General features: G+C 44.5%; 1 protein-coding gene across 4 annotated transcripts in view; it reads right to left on the bottom strand.

The window, feature by feature from the left end:
* Positions 1-19,425, bottom strand: part of LOC147887918 (CMP-sialic acid transporter 2-like) — a 51,904-nt gene that overhangs the window by 7,846 nt on the left and 24,633 nt on the right. For all 4 annotated transcript variants that reach the window (XM_087393333.1, XM_087393334.1, XM_087393336.1 and 1 more), the window contains exons 11-13: positions 16,033-16,074; positions 15,722-15,843; positions 15,540-15,599 (exon numbers count right to left, since the gene is read on the bottom strand). In XM_087393333.1, coding sequence (XP_087249459.1) covers positions 15,540-15,599; positions 15,722-15,843; positions 16,033-16,074 — 224 coding nt within the window. The remainder of the gene's footprint in view (positions 1-15,539; positions 15,600-15,721; positions 15,844-16,032; positions 16,075-19,425) is intronic.

Raw genomic sequence — 19,425 nt, 5'->3', positions numbered from 1 at the left:
ACGGGATTTCAAAGGGATGCGAACGGGAATGGAAACGCCACATCACCAATGGTTCACAAGGGGTACACACCTCTTCATGCACATACACTTTGAAGTACATACCTTTTCATGTGTGACTCTTTACTCTCTATATAAGAGAGGCCCAATTGTCATAGCAAATTTCGCTCCTGCCTATAGGAAATGCCCCCCACCTTCTAGCGCCTATCTGATACATCTCTTTCCGCTAGAAGGATATCTGTGCACATTGTGCATGGAAGAGATGGAGAGAATGAGCGTAAAAATTTTTAGCGCCAACCCTGCCTAAAGTCATCAATGGCCTCTCCATCTCCCACACATCACGAGTTGATGTGAATGGACACGACAAAAATCATGTCTTTTGATGTGCTTGGGCTGTCCCAAAACCAAGGGACGCACCTTTTCCACCATCGAACACACCTTTTAATGAAGAGTTTTGACTCCTCACCCAAGGGACACACCCCATCATGGAAAAAAGGACACACCTCTTCGTGTGGGGACACCCCTTTTGAAAACAGGGTCACACCCCTTCATGAAAAGGTACACCTATTCCAAGGGTCACACCCCTTAGAATAGGCACACCTTTTGGGCACCAAGCACCTTATAAAAGGGTACCTGGAGGGGCTAAAAAGGAAAAACCAGCCCCATACCTTAGGCCTAACCCTAGACTACCCAAGGGTTAATAAAACCCACGTTTTAACTTTTGGCAACCACCCAACCTAGGCAGCCAAACAAAAAAATGACGATTCTCGTATGACGCCCGTACGGAAATTCGTCACGCAGGTTTGCCTCTCTTCCACGCCATACACAGCTCTCCATCAGCCGATTTGCTGCCCTAGTTTCCAGCCAGTCTTTCCAGCGCCAGATCATCAGCCCAAGCTGCCGCAAATCAGCCCTGGAAGCAAGCAGCAAGCAGCACCAGATGCAAGCAGGCTGCACCCTTTGTCGCAATCGCCACCATACCTACCTATGCCCAGCAGCCTTTCTGCCCCTCTATCGCGATTCAGACCAGCCTGAATCCTGCTGGCTCATCTCGCCACCTTAGCCTGTGAACAGCGGCCTTTTGCTGCCTTCCAATTCCGACCAGCCAGGCCCAGATCTGCTCCTCGCACCCCACACGCACTTTGCCTCTGAAGTCAACGCAGGAAAAGCGTGCTTAGTTCCACGCAATCTGCCCTTTTCTGCACCACGCCTCTGCCAACACCCCTATCTGCCTCGAAAGTCTCGCCAGGCACCTTTTTCTTGCTCACACTTAAACGTGAACCTGCAAAGATAGTAAATGGACCTCCGGACAGAGATTTTCAGGCCACTTTATGCAACTCATTGGCAGATCTAATCTATGCCAGGTGGATTCTTTCCATTCTATTTCTAAGGATTCTCTTTCATATTGTTATTTGACGCTTATTATCAAATTACAGCGAATGAAAGCCGCCTCCTTAAAGCATGGAAACCCCTGGTAATTCCCCAGTCCCTTCAAGGACACCTCAGGCATCATCTACCACACAATATCGTGTTCAAATTGCACAACCAGCCCATTTCGGAGCTTTTGCATCTTGGGTCTTCTATGTCACGTGCCCTTCCAGTGACTTGGACCACATCCTATACCTTCTGTGTAAGGCACCTCAGTTACATTACTTCCTCGGCACAGTCCAGGTTGTGTTCCACGAGACACGTAGATACCCAGAACCCGATATTCCTCACGAGTTTGCTGTCCACCTTTGGAGAGACTTTTACCCCTCAGCTTCAGCATCTCCAGGGTACTCTCCACCTCCTTCAGCTCCCAGATATCCTCCTATACAGGTTGTACCTTCCCCAAGACAGTATTTATACTCTGAAGGCACTCCTTCTCCTCCACTTCCGACAGCAGCTCCTTATCCCTTCTCAGATCCGTGGACTCTGCAACCTACCCCTGTACTCTCACGAGCAGTAACACCCATTTCGGCATCACCAGTGTTACCTCAGACAGGTTCTCCTTTACCAAATTTCCACACCTGGTTCCATCCTGCTTCTCTTGCCCCCTCCAACATGAGCAACTTCAGGGAGCAGCCCAAATCTTCTGGTACAAACTAGAGCGCAGGTTCATGCTTTTCTCACAGGGACCTCAGATATGTCGCAACGCTCGCGTGCAGCCTCTCCGGAGATAAGCGACTCAAATCCAAAAAAGACCCCTGAAGTCAACTTACAAGGCGAAGCACTACTTCAACTCCAAATTTCCCAGCTTCACGACAGCATCTCCGATGTTAGACACAAACTACTAATTCCTACTGCAGATCACGGGAGCAGCACCGAAGTTAATCCACCCAGCCAAATCCTTGCTGAAGCTTTCGAGCTGACAGAGAATTCCCATCTAAAACGTACGTGAATTACATATTCTCTTCTCTCTCTAGCTTCAACAAGCCCCATCTCCCTAGATGGATCTAGATGCCACATGTCATCATCACAGGGCCTTCCTAACACAGTTACGCTGAAACGCGTTTCAGAGCCCAGCCAGGCCTGAAACGCCGTTTCAGAGAAGCGCCGTTTCCTGAAACGCGTTTCAGGGTCTGAAACGTTTCAGGACCCTGAAACGGCTGGCTGAAACGTTTCAGCCAGTCTGAAACGCGTTTCAGAGCCCTGAAACGTGCCGTTTCAGACAACACAGGCTGCTAGGTCTCCAAAATCACATTTTTTGTCTTTTTTCTTTTGATTTTGGTCTCCAGGCTCCTTCCACTCCTTCAGCCTCATACTCTCTCCATCCTCAAGGTTTTCCAGCCCTCCTTCAGCCCCATTCACTCCTTTCCTCTCCTTTCTCTCCTGCAGCCTGCTTCAGCCCTCCATCATCATCTACTCCCCTCCCTTGCCGACGTGGCGTTTCCCCGTTTCAGCCCTCCCAAAAATCCCGAAACGTTTCCGTTTTCGTTTCCGTTCCCCGTTTCCCCGTTTCCGTTTCCCCTAACTATGCTTCCTAATGCAACATTTCACCCCTCTCTTGGGATGCATTAAATCCTTTGCCCCTAGGCACATTCTTTGCATTAGGCCCTTAGCCTTAGATCAACCTAGTCTGGTGCTATCAACCCTCACCTAGGACCTTGACATTAATTCCCTCCCGATCATTTACATGAACCGCAAACAAATAATTACAAACATAGATCCTTTAAGGGAAATGTCGAATGATTCTTCCGAGGTCATGCTACCTCGGCTAGAGCGTAACATTCCTTCCCTCTTCAGACATCAACGTCCTCGATGATAACGTCTGGGAACACTCTCCGCAACTGGTATACGGATTCCCAGGTAGCTTCGGATAGAGGCTGACCATGCCATGCAACCAACACCGTGGGTATCTTCCGATTTCGTATTTGCATTGTTCCTCGGTCCAGGATTCTTGTTGGTTTGCGCCTCGCATTATCCTCTATCTCCGAAACAAAACCACACCTTCGATTAGTCAGTCACCTGTATGTAAAAATTTCTTTAAGCGCGGAACATGAAAAACCGGGTGCCGGGTGCACCTTACACCCTTGTGGCAATTCTAATTTATAGGCTACCTTGCCTATTCTCTTTAGAATTAACCACGGCCCACAATATCGAGGTGATAACTTAGCACACTCTCCTGAAGTCAACGACTTCGAGTGCGAAGAAACTCTGAGAAAAACTTTTTCTCCTTCCTTAAATACTCTTATAGACCGGTTTTCATCCGCATACACCTTGGCTCTATCCATAGCCTGGCGGATATTAGCTCTCGCAAGTGCTAGCATCTCCCGCATCTGAACCACAAAGTTCACGGCACTAGGCACTTTCTGAGGTACTCCAACTATAGTTGGATTTGCCGGTCTATAACCATGGTTCAGCTCAAACGGATTGAACCCTGTAGAGGAATGTTTTCTATCATTGTAGGCAAACTCTAACAATGGCAACCACTTGTCCCATGTATGTTGCCTTAATGACACATATGCCCTCAGCATATCCTCTAAAGACTGCTTAACTCTCTCCGTCTGACCATCCGTCTCAGGATGATCCCCACTACTCATTCCCAACTCAGTCCTTAGTGTCTCAAATACCGCGGTCCAAAACTGACCGGTAAATCTGACACTATGGATCTAGGCAATCCATGCAGATGAAATATATGTCTAATAAACAAATCCGCCACTTGCGGGGCACTAACAGACTCCCTAGTCGGAATGAAGTGAGCCATCTTGGTTAGACGATCAACCACCACAAGGATAGAATCATACCCTCCTTGTGTTGTAGGCAGCCCTACAATAAAGTCCATGGAAATGCTCTCCCACTTACTTAGTGGTACTTCCAAGGGCTGTAAAAGTCCGGGTGGCTTCACCCGCTCAGCCTTACTTACTTGACACGAGAAACACCGTGTCACATATTCATGAATATGCTTTTTCATCTTTGGCCAAAAGAAATCTCGCTTCACGAGATCATATGTCTTCTCGACCCCTGGATGTCCCGCACACGGGCTATCATGGCACTGTCAAATGACTCTCTGCCTGAGATCATTCTGACTAGGTACTACAACCTTGCCATTTCTTTTCAGCATACCATCCCTTATGGTATATCTTGCATATGTTTGGCCTCTTCTGGATGCCAGGTCATCCTTTTCATTTTTCCCGGGTTTAAACACATGAGCTTTAGGCCATAAGCTCTGGACAAACTCGTCCACCTTTTGAGTTTCTCTAATCTCGATCATTAGAGCACTCTCTAATACCGTGAAACTCATATTGTGCATAATGCGAGACAACGCATCAGCAATCTTATTATCCTTCCCTCTTCGGTACCGAGTCGTCAAATTAAACTCCTGCATGAGCTCTGCCCACCTAGCTTGGCAACCCCTCAAGTCAGGCTGTTTACAAAAATGTTTCAGAGTATCATGATCCACATCCACATAAAACTCTGAACCATACAAATAATGTCTCCATGTTTTCAAAGCATGGATAACAGCATACAACTCCAATTCATGAGTTGGCTAATTCCTCTGAGAGGGACAAAGCTTCTTGCTTTCAAAGGCTACTCGCCTTCCCTCTTGAAGGAGAACTGCTCCTACCGCAATGCCGCTTGCATCGGCTTTCAGGAACAACGGTTTCTGGGGATCAACTATTTTTAACACCGGTCCTGTGACCACAACTTGTTTTATGGTGTTAAAACTTTCTTGTTGATTCTGTCCCCATATAAAAGGTACTTTATTTGAGGTCGGATCAATCAATGGCGATACTATTTCGGAATATCCTTTAATATGCCTTCTATAAAACTGGACAAATCCCAAGAATGATCGCAACGCGGTCAGACTCTGAGGGATTGGCCAAGTTAGTATCGCAGCCACTTTCTTCGGATCCATTTCTACCCCCTGTGGAGTAATTATGAACCCTAAATATTCAAGCCCAACCATACACAGTATAGTTTTCTTTTTATTTACATAAAGACTGGCTTTCCTCAAAGTACTGAACACTATTCTCAGGTGTTCACGATGCTCAGTAATACTTTTACTGAACACTAGAATATCGTCAATAAAATGTACTACAAACTTTCCGATATACGGACGTAGTAAATCGTTCATAAGCATGACGAATGTCGCTGGAGCATTGGTAAGTCCGAAGGGCATTACCAAAAACTCATAATCACCAAACTTGCTTCTGAAAGCGGTTTTATGCACATCCTCGGCTCTAATCCGGATCTGATGGTAGCCACACTTAAGATCTATCTTGCTGAAAATCACGGCTCCATGTAATGCATCTAGCAAATCATCAATCCGAGCCATCGGATACCTGTGCTTAACAGTGATATTATTCAATGCTCTGTAATCTATACAGAGGCGAAACGTATCATCCTTTTTCTTCTTTAATATCACTGGCGAAGCAAAAGGTGAGAAACTTGGTTGAATCTGCCCCAACTTGAGGTATTCTTCCAATTGTCTACGCACCTCCGCCTCTTCAGTAAAACTCATTCTATAGGGAGGTCTATTTACAGGTTCTGCTCCCGGAATCAGTTCAATCTTATGCTGAACATTCCGCTCTGGAGGTAACCCATAAGGTAGTTCATCCCTAAAACATTCAGAGAACTCCTCTGTTATAAGATTAGCCAACTTGGCCATCTCACCACTTTGCGTAACATCAGTGCTAGCCGAAGAATCATCAACCGGCTCTACCGATGCTGTGCAAAGGAACAAAAACTCTTCTTGAGCTTTTCGGATTTCCATCACGGAAACCAATGGTCCCTAAGATATATCTTTTTTACCTCGTAAGACATAAAGCACATCATTCATCTTGAATTGATATACGTGCTTTTTCCAATCAATGGCTGGATTCTTCCTAGAATGCCACCCCATACCCAGGGCTATATCTGCATGAGCAAGCTTGGTTATTTCAAAATCAAGCTTCTTAGCATAGTCTTGAATACGAAGCTCCAACTGGGTAACCCTTTGGTCCCATACTTCAGTTGAACTTTCATCGGCCATCCTGACTGTATACGCATAGTCAGATGGACTTGTCTTTAATTTCAACCTCTTCACGAGCTTGGAGTTAATCACATTGTGAGTTGACGCTGAGTCAAACAACACAATGACCTCATGATTGGCCACTTGCCCTTTCATTTTAATTAACTCTGTATCATTAAAGGCTGTATACCCCGTTGCTGCAGGCTTAGATAGGATGTTATCAGGTGCACTCGTTACTAGCTTAGCAACATACACACATAACAAACAAGGTACTAACCTCTGAGAAGATCCCGCTAGCTGAATCTGCATCTCTTCCGCTCTGGGACTTCCCTCCATCTCCACGTCGCATTCTGAGATCACCATCTCAGCCATCCAACGATCTTTGTTACGTGGACAATCCTTCCACTGATGAGGCTCCAGGCAACCAAAACATAAGTCTTCTCTCCTCGCTTTTTCCCTTTGTTATGGGTTTAAGGGAGACTTAGACCAAGCCCGGGCTGCCATTGGGGTTACTTTCCTTTTCACTCCAATGGTGGTACTTGATTTAGGAGTTTCAGTTGGTTTCGCCTGCTTGGCTTGACCACTCGGCTGAGAACCACTCCCTCTACTAATCCGTTTCTTCTTAAACCTAGATTTCTTCGGATACCCATACTGGGTTCCGACCTGTGCAAACCCACTTGGCCTGCTGCCCTTGGCATCTTCATAGTTCAGGGCTATAGCTATTGCATCATCTAACGTGTTCGCGTACTTAGCCCGAACTTCCATTTTTATTCGATCATTCAATCCAAATATGAAATCTTTCACTTGGATTGATTGAGGCAGGGGTTCATCAACCTTCATTACACTCTCTCGAAACTTATCAGTGTATTCTGCCACCGATAAATTTCTCTGACGAAGGTTCTTATATTGATCCCAAGCTCGGGATGCTTCGTCAGGAGGCAAGAAGTATTTCCTGAACTCTCTTTTAAACCCCTTCCAGGTAGTGAATGCTATACCATCTTTTTGTTGTTTAATCCACCATCGATCTGCTGCCTCACTAAACATGTGGGTGGCCTCACGGATCTTCTTGATGTCATTTCTGATTTCACAAATGGCGAACGCCTCGTCCCATTTGTGTAACCAGGTCTCAATGACATCGGAGCTACGGTCGTTCATTCGACCCGAATACTTTTCCGGTTTGTAATTGGCAATATTTGGCACTTTAGCCTTCCTAGGCTCGACCGTATGGACACTAGACTCCGGTTCCATTGGAGCCTTTCCCTTCTCCTCTCGAGAAGGTCTGGCAGACATACTGTGTATCGCTCTCCTAAGTTCATACTGCCCTGCATTGGCCTATAACTGCTGCGCTAACAACTATTGCAAGGCATCCTCCAGCAATGCAATCCTGCCAGATAAGGTATGAGCTACTGGGCGCAACACCTGCTGGGTCGGCCGGACTCCTGACTCACCAGGGTCCCTCCTGGAAGCTCCTTCTTCTGCTTCCATTCAGTTCAATGGGTGTTTTGTTTTGTTTTGTTTGTTTTTTTTTTAAACCACTGCTAGAAAACTGTATTTACAAACTGATGCAATTCAGTCTACTTGCACTCTTACACAATTCCCTATACTAGGGAACTCCTGCAATCCCAAATTCACACTGACTAGGCATTTAACACAGGCATATATCTCAAACCGCGCTTTTCCCTATCCTAGGGAAGCTTCTGCAAACAACTCTGACTGCAGCACATAGGCATAACGTCAAGCATAATCTGTCCCTGCTACAGCATCAAAGCCTCATGCAGATTGATCACTTACGAGATCCTATCTATGAAAGCAGAGCACCAACCGACTAATTCAAGGGAAAAAAAACACGAAATTGATGGAGGTCAAAGAGAGCTCCCTTGTCATCAACGATTTCATCACAGCCTTCTTGGATTGCGTGGCCTCTTCCTTTGTCTGCCAAGGTGTAGCTGTCTGATCGAGATGTTCTCTGGCTACGGGTTGCCCATCCACAAATCTTCTCGAAGATGCACACGAGCCACCACGCTGTCCTACGTCACCTCTGCGCTCCTAGCCTGTCCTCCGCTCCAGATTTCAGCAATCACACATCGCGTTCTAGGCCTCCACGTACACGACCCACCACCCGTGCGTCCATCTACCCTGCGTTTCGTCAACTGCCCTACGGGATCCCCCATGCTTCCATCATAGACTACGGGCAGCGCCAATAGCCAAGTCACGGGATGGTCATCAACGATTTCGTCAGTCACGGGCTATCAGCGCCGAAGGTCTCCCCGTTCACGAATCGCCAGTAAGCCCACAAATAGTCCTAACCCCCAGCAAAATCCTGATAGCGGTGCGGGAGGACCACCAATAGCGATTCATCGTCACGGGTAGCCCCCTCCAAGTTCGTCGTCGCCCGTTATCGTCGATCCCATCTGTCCATCGCGTGAAGGTCACAAGTGGTCAAGTCGCCACACCTACGCTCCACGCCTATTATCCGCCATCACCGATCAAGTGATACACCCTCAATTCACCGTTCGTAGCTTTCGTCACAGCTCATGAACCCCTTCCCTTGGTCTCTTCCCTTGGGCTCTGACACCAATTGTTAGACACAAACTACTAATTCCTACTGGAGATCGCGGGAGCAACCGAAGTTAATCCACCCAGCCAAATCCTTGCTGAAGCTTTCGAGCTGACAGAGAATTCCCATCTAAAACGTACGTGAATTACATATTCTCTTCTCTCTCTAGCTTCAACAAGCCCCATCTCCCTAGATGGATCTAGATGCCACATGTCATCATCACAGGGCCTTCCTAATGCAACATTTCACCCCTCTCTTGGGACGCATTAAATCCTTTGCCCCTAGGCACATTCTTTGCATTAGACCCTTAGCCTTAGATCCACCTAGTCTGGTGCTATCAACCCTCACCTAGGACCTTGACATTGATCATTTACATGAAGCGCAAACAAATAATTACAAACATAGATCCTTTAAGAGAAATGTCGACTGATTCTTCTGAGGTCATGCTACCTCGGCTAGAGCGTAACATCCGACTTGGTCCAAAAAGTCCAACAACTCCAAGATTCTCGCAGTATCACACATATAGAGGATCACGTGACGCAACCAGACGACTATGTGGACTCATTACCACCAGAGGTAGAAAACACTGAACTCCGTGCCCTCTATGGTTTACTCCAAGCTTCCAAAACTAAAAGACTTGACATTAAAGTTCCGGAAGCCTACACTGGTCAATGAAATCGCCGAACAGTTGACCAATGGCTCGCAAAATTGCGCATGTACTTTGATACTGTTGACCTCACTGAAGGCAAAAAGATTGCCTTAGCAACCTCCCTCCTCAAGGATACAGCTTTCCTATGGTGGCAACGACGCTTAAAGGACGGCAAAAGTGTGTTAACCTAGGAACGTTTTGAACACGTGCTCTGTAAGCAGTTCATACCTGCCAATGCGGACTTCCAAGCATGTTCAAAACTCCGACAGTTGGAGCAAACAGGCTCCCTGTCTTCCTACATCTCTCAATTCACCACATTGGTGCTAGAGATTGATGGTTTAACTGATGTTGATCACCTTCATGCTTTCATCTCAGGCTTAAATCCCTCGTTACGCATTGATGTCCTCAAAGCAAACATCACCACCACAACTGGCGCTATTGCTTACGCAGAGCGCATAACAGATTTCCAAAACACAGGGAAGCAGAGTGCTAATAGAACATAGAACTCTAATATGGCCAAAGGTGCTCGCCCTCAAGATAACCCCAGGTTTAGAAAAAAGCTCGGGTAATCAAGGTCAGCAACAGCCTCAAGATCCCCACCAGTCTCAGAAATCCAATGCTGGATTCCAACAGAAGCACTCCTCCAAGGATCGCACCTCTTCTTCTTCACAAAGTCATTACCGTCATCCCCAACATAAAGGTGCGGCCACTGACAAGAAGAACAACTCCAGCACAAAAGGACTTTGTACCATCTGTACAGGCGACCATAGATGGTTCGATTGTCCCAAGCGACCAAAGCAAAATTCCAACATGGAACCTAGCACTTCCCAAACAGAAGATGCTACCCCAGCACAAGACAAGAAAGGCAAAGCTGCTCGAATGGCAAATACCATCCACCGGAGCCTTGCCAGCAACCCCGAACCTTCCCTGGCCACTCAAGTACTTTGTGTTCAAGGATCAATTCGTGGAACAACGATCACTATCCTCATCGACAATGGCTGCTCTCATAACTTCCTAGCTAGTTCTATGGTCGACAAACTTCGGTTGATCCCCAGTCCTAGTCTCATGGACTATCAGATTGAACTCGCAAATGGAACTACCTTCTTGTGCAACACCAGGATCAAAACTTGTCTTTTCGCATCCAACATTATACGGACAAGTTAACTTTGACATCATGCCTCTTTCTTGGTACGATGTCATACTCGGACAACAGTGGCTCTACGACTATGATCCATCAATCAGTTTTCGCAGCCATACTATCCAGTTTGTCCACCAGGGAAAACTTATTGAGCTAACTGGTTCTAGGGACTCTCCTTCAACCCCAGTTGCCTCTGCCCTACAAGTAAAGAAGTGGGTTCGTAAACGCCAAGTAAAGACTTCACTTCTGTTGGTTACGGCAGTAGAGGAGACACCAACAAAGGATCCTCGTCAATATCTCAACCAACCTTTTTTCCAGCCCTACCTGGATATTTTTCCACAGGAATTGCCAAAGCAGTTACCACCTCGACGACCAGTGGATCACCCAATCGAACTTATTCCCGGCAGTAATCCACCGTCGAAACCTCCTTATTGGGTTTCTTACACTCAAAATGAAGAAATCCAAAGACAAGTGACCGAACTACTCGACAAAGGTCACATTTGGCCCAGTCGCAGTCCTTTCGGATCTCCTGTACTACTTGTGGAAAAAAAGAATAAGTCAATGCGGCTCTGCATCGACTACCGAGCCCTCAACAAGCTCACTATCAAAAACAAGTATCCATTGCCTCGCATCGATGACCTCTTCGATCAATTTCTACATGCAACACAATTCTCAAAGATTGATCTTCATTCACGTTATCATCAAATTCGCATACGAGAAGGCGATGAGTACAAGACAACTTTCGAATAAAGTATGGACACTATGAATGTTTGGTCATGACTTTTGGGTTAAACAATGCCCCGGCCACATTCATGACACTAATGAACGACATCTTCAGGCCTTTCCTCGATAAGTTCGTCATCGTTTACCTCGATGACATCCTCGTTTTCAGCAGATCTCTACATGAGCACAAACAACATCTTCACCAAGTTTTTGAAGTTCTCTCTACATCAACATTGAGAAGAGTGAGTTCTTCAAGACCCAACTCGAATATTTGGGACATGTTATTTCAGCTCAAGGCATCTCTGTGGATCCCAAGAAGGTCGAGGTAATCCAAAACTGGCCTACTCCTAAGAATGTTCATGATGTCCGCTCTTTTCTCGGATTGGCAAACTTCTACCATACAAAGGTCTATCAGTTTTCCGAAATCGCAGCTCCTATGTCCGAATTATTGAAAAGCACAGCAATTTTTCAATGGCTTCCCAAAACAGAGTATAGTTTCCAACAACTCAAGCAAGCACTCACTACCACACCAGTTATGGCTATTGCTGACCCAAACCTTCCATTTGAGGTAATGACCGACGCTTCCGACATTGCTACAGGAGCAGTCTTGATGCAAGAAGGCAGAGTTATTGCTTTTGACAGCCATAAACATTCCGATATCCAAACCCAATACCCGATTTATGATAAGGACTTTCTTGCCGTTGTACATGCTTATCGCTCTTGGAAACATTATCTCATGGGAGCCGACTTGGTGGTCAAGACAGACCATCACTCTCTAAAGTATATCTTTACTCAGCCATTCATGAACGCTCGACAAGCACGCTGGGTTGAGTTTCTGGCCAACTTTCACATGACCATTGAGTACATTCCAAGACTACACAATGTAGTTGCAAATGCTCTCAGCAGGTTAACTCTAGCATCAGCTATGGTAATCTCTACATTATCTTTGGATGTTCCGAATTCATTCAAAGGAAAGTATTTCAATGATAAAGACTTCGGCACAGCAGTACAAGTTCTTTCAAAAGATCAACCTTCGACTTCCGAACAGAAGATTTTCTCATCCTATTCTTATATGGACGACCTTCTGTATTATCAAGATCGCGTCTGTGTACCACATGACAAGGATATTCGACGTCTTTTGTTAAAAGAGCATCATGTAGTTCCTTATGCTGCCCATCCAGGCATCAACAAGACATATAGGTTACTCAGTGCAACATATTACTGGCCTTAGATGAAAAGCGACGTCATTAAAATGGTTACCTCTTGCTTATCTTGTCAACAAATGAAAGCAAGCCGACGACTTCCAGCAGGACTTCTTCAGCCTCTTCCAGTTCCAACTGAAAGGTGGGAAAGTATTTCCATGGATTTCATTACAACACTACCACGATCCTCCCGAGGTAACACTCAGATTATGGTAATTGTTGATCGATTGTCCAAAATGGCACACTTTGTTGCTTGCAATAGCAGTGCACAGGCTCCGGACATAGCCAAACTCTTCATACAACACATCTTCTGACACCATGGATTGCCCAAGAATATCGTATTTGACAGAGATCCTAAGTTTACCAGTCACTTTTGGATTTCACTGTTCGAATCTTTGGGTACAACTCTACTGTTTAGTTCACAAGACATTCTACTCCAAGTCAGGGATCATATGTGAAAAGCGCAAGAGCGGTATCAATGGTCTGCCAACAAACATAGACGTCACCTGGAATTTGACATTGGTAACGTGGTGCTATTATTTGTAGCCCCACATCGCTATAAGTCGGTTAAGTCTGTGTTTCCTAAGTTGCGACCAAGATACTATGGACCTTTCCGGATCATCAAGAAAAATTCACCTTTAAGTTACAAATTGGAATTACCACCATCATGGGGTAAATCCATCCGACATTTCATATTTCTTGGCTAAAGACGTACATTCCAGACGATGAAGCAGTACGTCTTGCAGGTGATTATGTCCCAGAACGAAGACGATTATGTTCTCCTTATTCTTGAGTGTATTTTGGACCATCGACAGCGAGAGAGTCGACATCGACTTATCACGGAATTCCTTGTTCTTTGGCGAGATCTGGACGACTCTGACGCTACTTGGCAATCTGATGAAGACTTACAACAGTACCCTGACATTTTACAGCAGTATTTTCAGAATTTACCATGATATTTTCTACATCAGTTCATTATCTCCACCAGGGTCTTATTTTGAGTGGGAGGAGATGTCACGATCTGTGACGTATTCCTTTCTCTATATCTGGACTTATGGATGGTTTGATGAATGGACACTTGTGGAAGGATATGCCCTTTCGACGGGACACTTCCTATGAGCCACAACCCTTCACAAGAGACATTCTATAAAAGAGACACTCCTATTGTAATGTACCCTCTCATCAAGGGTCACACCCTTCACAAGGGATACACACCTCTTCATGCACATACACTTTGGAGTACACACCTTTTCATGTGTGACTCTTCACTCTCTATATAAGAGAGGCCCAATTGTATGGATGACACACTACAGACACTACAGACACTCAAGCAATATAAATATTCCTTGTTCTCTGCTATTTCAATCTCCTTTCTGTTCCTTAGCACATTTCTAAATATAGTAAATCTAGGATTTCTTACAGAGTTTATATAAAATAATGATATATCGCCAATGGCATACAAAAACAAGGCGACTATGAAAAGACCTTGAAAAGACAAGCAAATTAGCATCAAGTTGGGCACAAAAAAGCAGCTAAGAACTCTCAATTAGTGAGTAGTCATTGTGGGATGGCTTTCCCTAGCCGTTCCATATGCCTGGCTTTCCCTAGGCATTCCCTATAGTCATCCTAAGGAGAACGGCGTCCTTAAGTTCCATAACAATCCCTAGTAAGTGTCGCTTGATTATATCCATCTAAGAATGATCCCCACTACTCATTCCCACATAAGTCTTAAGTACATAAAATACTACGGTCTTAAAATGACTAGTAGTCTCATATTTATATCTGATATTATGATCTTCACAATCCATGTAGGCAAATACGTTACTCATAACAAATCCGCTACTAGTGCTGCATTGACTAGCACTCATTGGAATGAAGTCATCTTGGTAAAACAGTTAAAACACCACAAGAATGGAATCATATCCTTCTTGTGTTTGCAACACACCAACAATAAAATCCATGGAAATGCTCTTCCATCTACCTGATGATATTTCCAATGGCTGAAAAATGCCAATAGCTACACCCATTCTATCTTACTTGACACTTACTTGACACGAGAAACATCATGTAACATATTCATGAATATGTTTGTTCATCTTTGACCAAAAGAACTACATTTTACAAAGATGCATGTCTTCCCCTCCACACTTGGATGTCTTGCACATGGGCTATCATGGCATAGATGAATGGTCTTCTATCATTCCAACTAGGTATCACAACCTTGTTGTTTATCTTAAGCATATCATTATGTATGGTATATCGTGCATATGTATGCTGCCAAGTCATCATCACAGTAGCCTTAGGCCAAGGATTCTAGACATACTCGTCTACTTTCTGAGTTTCTCTATCATGAGCTCGAATTCTGATCTGATAGTAGCTGTAGTGAAGATCAATAAGATCACAGCTTCATACAACGCATTTAACAAATCATCAATTCTAGCCATCGGATACATTTTCTTAATAATGATATTATCCAGACCTCGATCATCAATATACAACTGAAATGTATCATCTTTCTTTCTCTTTACTATCACCAATAAGAAAAAAGGTGAGAAACTGGATTGAATCTATTCTGGCTTGAGCTTCTCATCCAGTTGTCTTTGCACCTCAACTTCTTCTATGAGTCATATGCCATAAGGAGGTCTATTTATAAGTTATGAGACAAGAACAAGTCTAATCTTATGTTGAATATTTCTTTTTAGAGGTACCATTAAATATAATTATCATTAGGGCATTCCATTTTCGAAGTACCAATCATTTCATTATTATGAAAGTTACATGCTACTTTCCCTTAAAAAATAGGCATCCTCAAATTTCATTTCACTTTTGGAAAAGCATACCTTAGGGCATGATTGATAATCATGCAGACAGTAATAATAGTGTAGCCATGGAAGATCCCTCTACAAATTCACAATGCATCAGCTTAGAGAATAAATCTTGTGATTGATTAAAAATTTTGCGAAGGATAAGACCACAAGTAACATTTTCCACTTAAGCAAGAATAAAGTGTTTTGAGACATACTTGTTCATCAGCTCATCAAAATCTTGGGTGAAGATGGCACCAATGTTAAAAACTATTCCAAAAAAATAAAGCCAGAAGTTCTGAACATTGATGTTGCGTGATGGCCTCTTCTTTATTATGATCTATGGTCAAAACATAAGATGCCCCAAGTTCAGTTATAATCTACCAGGAGAAACAACCCAAGGAATAATGCTTACAATGTGAATCCACTAAGAAAATTTGTGGAATATGGTGAGTACTCTATTTCGTGCTATCCAAGCATTTTGAAATTTTGATGCGTAAACCAGAAACACTTTCATAAAACACAATACCTCAGTATAAACACCTGCAAACCCACTCAGCAATGCCATGACCTGCCAAAAAAAAAAATTTTATCAACCATTTGATCTAAGGTTAGTAATTTAAGCTGGGTTTTGTACATAAACAACGAAAAAAGAAAGCGCAACGACTTCACTTCACCATCACCCTGGTAAGGGGGTGAGATTGGCTTTGTAACTCAGAAATCAAAGTTTCAGAAAACGCCAGGAAATTTTTAAATTGTAGTATGTATATTTTCAAATTTAGTGGACAGCCAATCCACAGAGAGAGAGAGAGAGAGAGAGAGAGAGAGAGAGAGAGAGAGAGAGAGAGAGAGAGAGTGAGTGACAGTGACAGTGACGGTGATATGATTTGATTGTATTAAGACCCTACAAGATCTATAGGGCCAAGGTGAATCCATGAAAAATTACATGTTACAGCTCTAAAATAGCTATCAACAACAATATTTCATGTGTCTGCATCCTTGAGCATGCTTGCGAGCATGTGTGCATATATATATATATAGAGAGAGAGAGAGAGAGAAAGAAAGAAAAAAAGTTTATTAAAGTCTTTGGAAGACCGATGGGTTTATAAGACTGAAAAACCTGATACAATGAGCTGTGGTAGTGGAGCTACTAAACGAGCATCCACACCAATGCAGAATGCAAAAAATGCAAAATGGCAGAGAGAGGATGCAAAATGTAAAGGGCAATGATGGGAGACCCATGGCTGTCAGCCATCAAATCAATTATCCATTCTGATGACTAGACATGTTTATGTTGTCGATGGGACCAACGATGGGAGGCCTGTGGTTGTCGGCTATCAAATCAACTATCCATCCGGATGATTAGACCTATGTATGTTGTCAGCGGGACCAACTCCACTAGTTGGCTCAAGATAGACAAGATGAGCTGGTCTGACAGTGGCTCTCGATTTGGTGAGGACTCGCATCGTCAAGGAAGAAAACCAGTGATGGATCACTGCCACTAATCAACATGCACAGACTATCCAGAGGAAGCTCGTCATCTGACACATGCTACTATCACTCCCATGGTATGTCTCCCCACGTCAAAGAGTAGAGAGGAGATGAATGCAGTCCTCGTGTGAGTGTCCATGTGAGGTTGAGTCTGTCGAGTCGTGCACTCGGACTCTCTTTGCTACGTCTAGTCCACTTCCGCCCTTGGCTTAGGCCGTTAGAGAAAAAGTCTGTGATCATCCTTTGATCGGGCTTTGATGGTCCCTCACGTGCTCATACGAGCTGATCTCTATGTCTATGGACCTCGAGGCGGAAAGCATCACGCGTCGCTCATCAAGGTATGCTAAAAACTCTCCCTTGATGGCAAAAACTCTCTACTTGGGTCAAAAACACTACTAAAAAGACAGTGATGCATCCACGGATCTCGTAGAATACAATGCCTTTGCATGCAAAGCAATCCTCTATCTCGGTGTCCTACATATCATATAAAGTGCAAATAAGTCTCTCACATGGGTGCCCTCTGTCCTGTAGCCTATGTAAATAGGCTCAAAAGAATCCGATCAAGATCCTCAATGCATGTGGAAGATTAATCTAGATGTGGAAGATCCATAAGCAGTGATATCTCTACAAGCTGAGTTTACCTGATAGCTCGGTAGGTGCTAACTAAGTCCTCTATGTGTGGAGCTGCAATGGATCCTCTCTAATGCCCTAGTTCACGTCTTGGGCAATCAGAATGAATGCAGTCTCAAGGCTATGTTGAAACAACGGCAGTATGTCCATCTGTAAACCCAAGCCTACGAACTATCTACGAGTCCAAGCATACTAGCTCCTCTAAACCCCCTTGCCATATATGAAGTCAAGGCTAGCCATGGTAATCTGTGCCGTCTAAATGTCGTAGTCCAAAGTCCCTGACTCGATGGAGATAAGTGACCACCTAGAAGACTACATCGATCTATGGTGGGGTAGTCCCAAACTCCGCTAGTATGATCTAATGTGGAACTCATGGCTTGCTACAAATCATCTAAGCAAGAAGCAGAACATGAAGTCTCTCTATGCAAGACCAATCTTGTTTGATAGGTCTGTCCCCAAAAGGGACTATCATACATCCCAGATAGGCGGACAAGCGAATCATATAGAAAAGACTTGATACTGGATCCTGGAAATGCATGTGGACACATTGACACTCAAGTCTGGCTAGCTCAACATATCTTTTGTTCAAATGAGCATGCATGGCGCTTGGCATCTTAGAGACCAGACCCGAGAGAGAGACAGAGAGAGAGGGGGGGGGGGGCTGCACACTCCCATCTCTTAGGTCTTATAGTGCAGTGATAAGAGGATCAAAGTGGTGGAAAGACTCGAAAGCAATGGAGTTTTGATCCCAGACCAAGCATCAAGAAGTATGCTCAATGGAGGCTTTGATTTTTGAAGGATCGTCCCTTGAGACAAGTGCACTGACAGCTAGCTAGCCCATGTAAAGGGGGGCATGTTGGAAACGCAACATTTAAGCCTTTGAAAGACCAGAAAGTCCTATGAGACCAAAAGCTAAAATACATCATACCTAGGGAAACTGAGGTGTCAAGCACAACCTTATAGTGTAAACTAGAGAATAAATGCATCTGAGATAAATGGAAAGAGCCAAGGATCTGAGCTGTGCATCATGGATGGAGAGAGAGAGAGAGAGAGAGAGAGAAAGTTTACTAAAGTCTTCGGAAGACCGATGGATCTATGAGACTGTGAAAATTCTGACACAAACGAGCTGTGAGGGTGAAGCTACTAAACGAGCATCCACACCAATGTACAATGCGAAAAAAGGCAGAATGGTAGTACTAAATACTAAGTGCAACATCGTCATGTCGGTGGTTGACTACATATCAATCACATCATCATCACCAACATCATCATCATCATCAAGACATCAAGGGTGGATGAGGCACTAGAAGCATGAAGTCAACGATAGAGTGATGTCGACCACTCGAGGGTGTAGTTCTGTGGAGTCTCCTAGTCATAGCTCTACGCATAACAAGGGCTACAGAAACCCCTATCGGCCGTGCTCCGCCGACGCGAAACATGGAGGGAATATCCCCAAGTGTAATCCGCGCGCCCATCCTCTATCTGAGCTATCGAGTCACTAGCTCTGGGTCCCGATCATGTTGAGGTCTCGTCTCAAGGGAGTCCAGGTGATATGGCTAAAAGAACTCTATGATAGAGCTCTGAGCAAGGTCTACCAAGGAAGAGGTCTACTCCTGTCTCCATGATCGAAGTATCCTCTCGCGATGCCAGACTACCTAATAAATAAAGCCTATCAAGCATCTCTGATCTGGATAGAAGAGGAATCGGGACAAAACCCGATAGCTATCTCTGAAGAGGCAGTAGAAACGCCTCGGATCTCATAGTAAACGGGACACCTAAAGATGAGGTGCTCCTTTGTCTC

This window comes from Dipteris shenzhenensis, chromosome 22 (assembly GCF_047967505.1).
Source record: "Dipteris shenzhenensis isolate YYH24624 ecotype China chromosome 22, Dip_SZ_1.0, whole genome shotgun sequence".
NCBI lineage: Eukaryota > Viridiplantae > Streptophyta > Polypodiopsida > Gleicheniales > Dipteridaceae > Dipteris > Dipteris shenzhenensis.
Note: the sequence above shows the minus strand (reverse complement) of the source record. Positions and strands in the feature narration are given on the sequence as shown.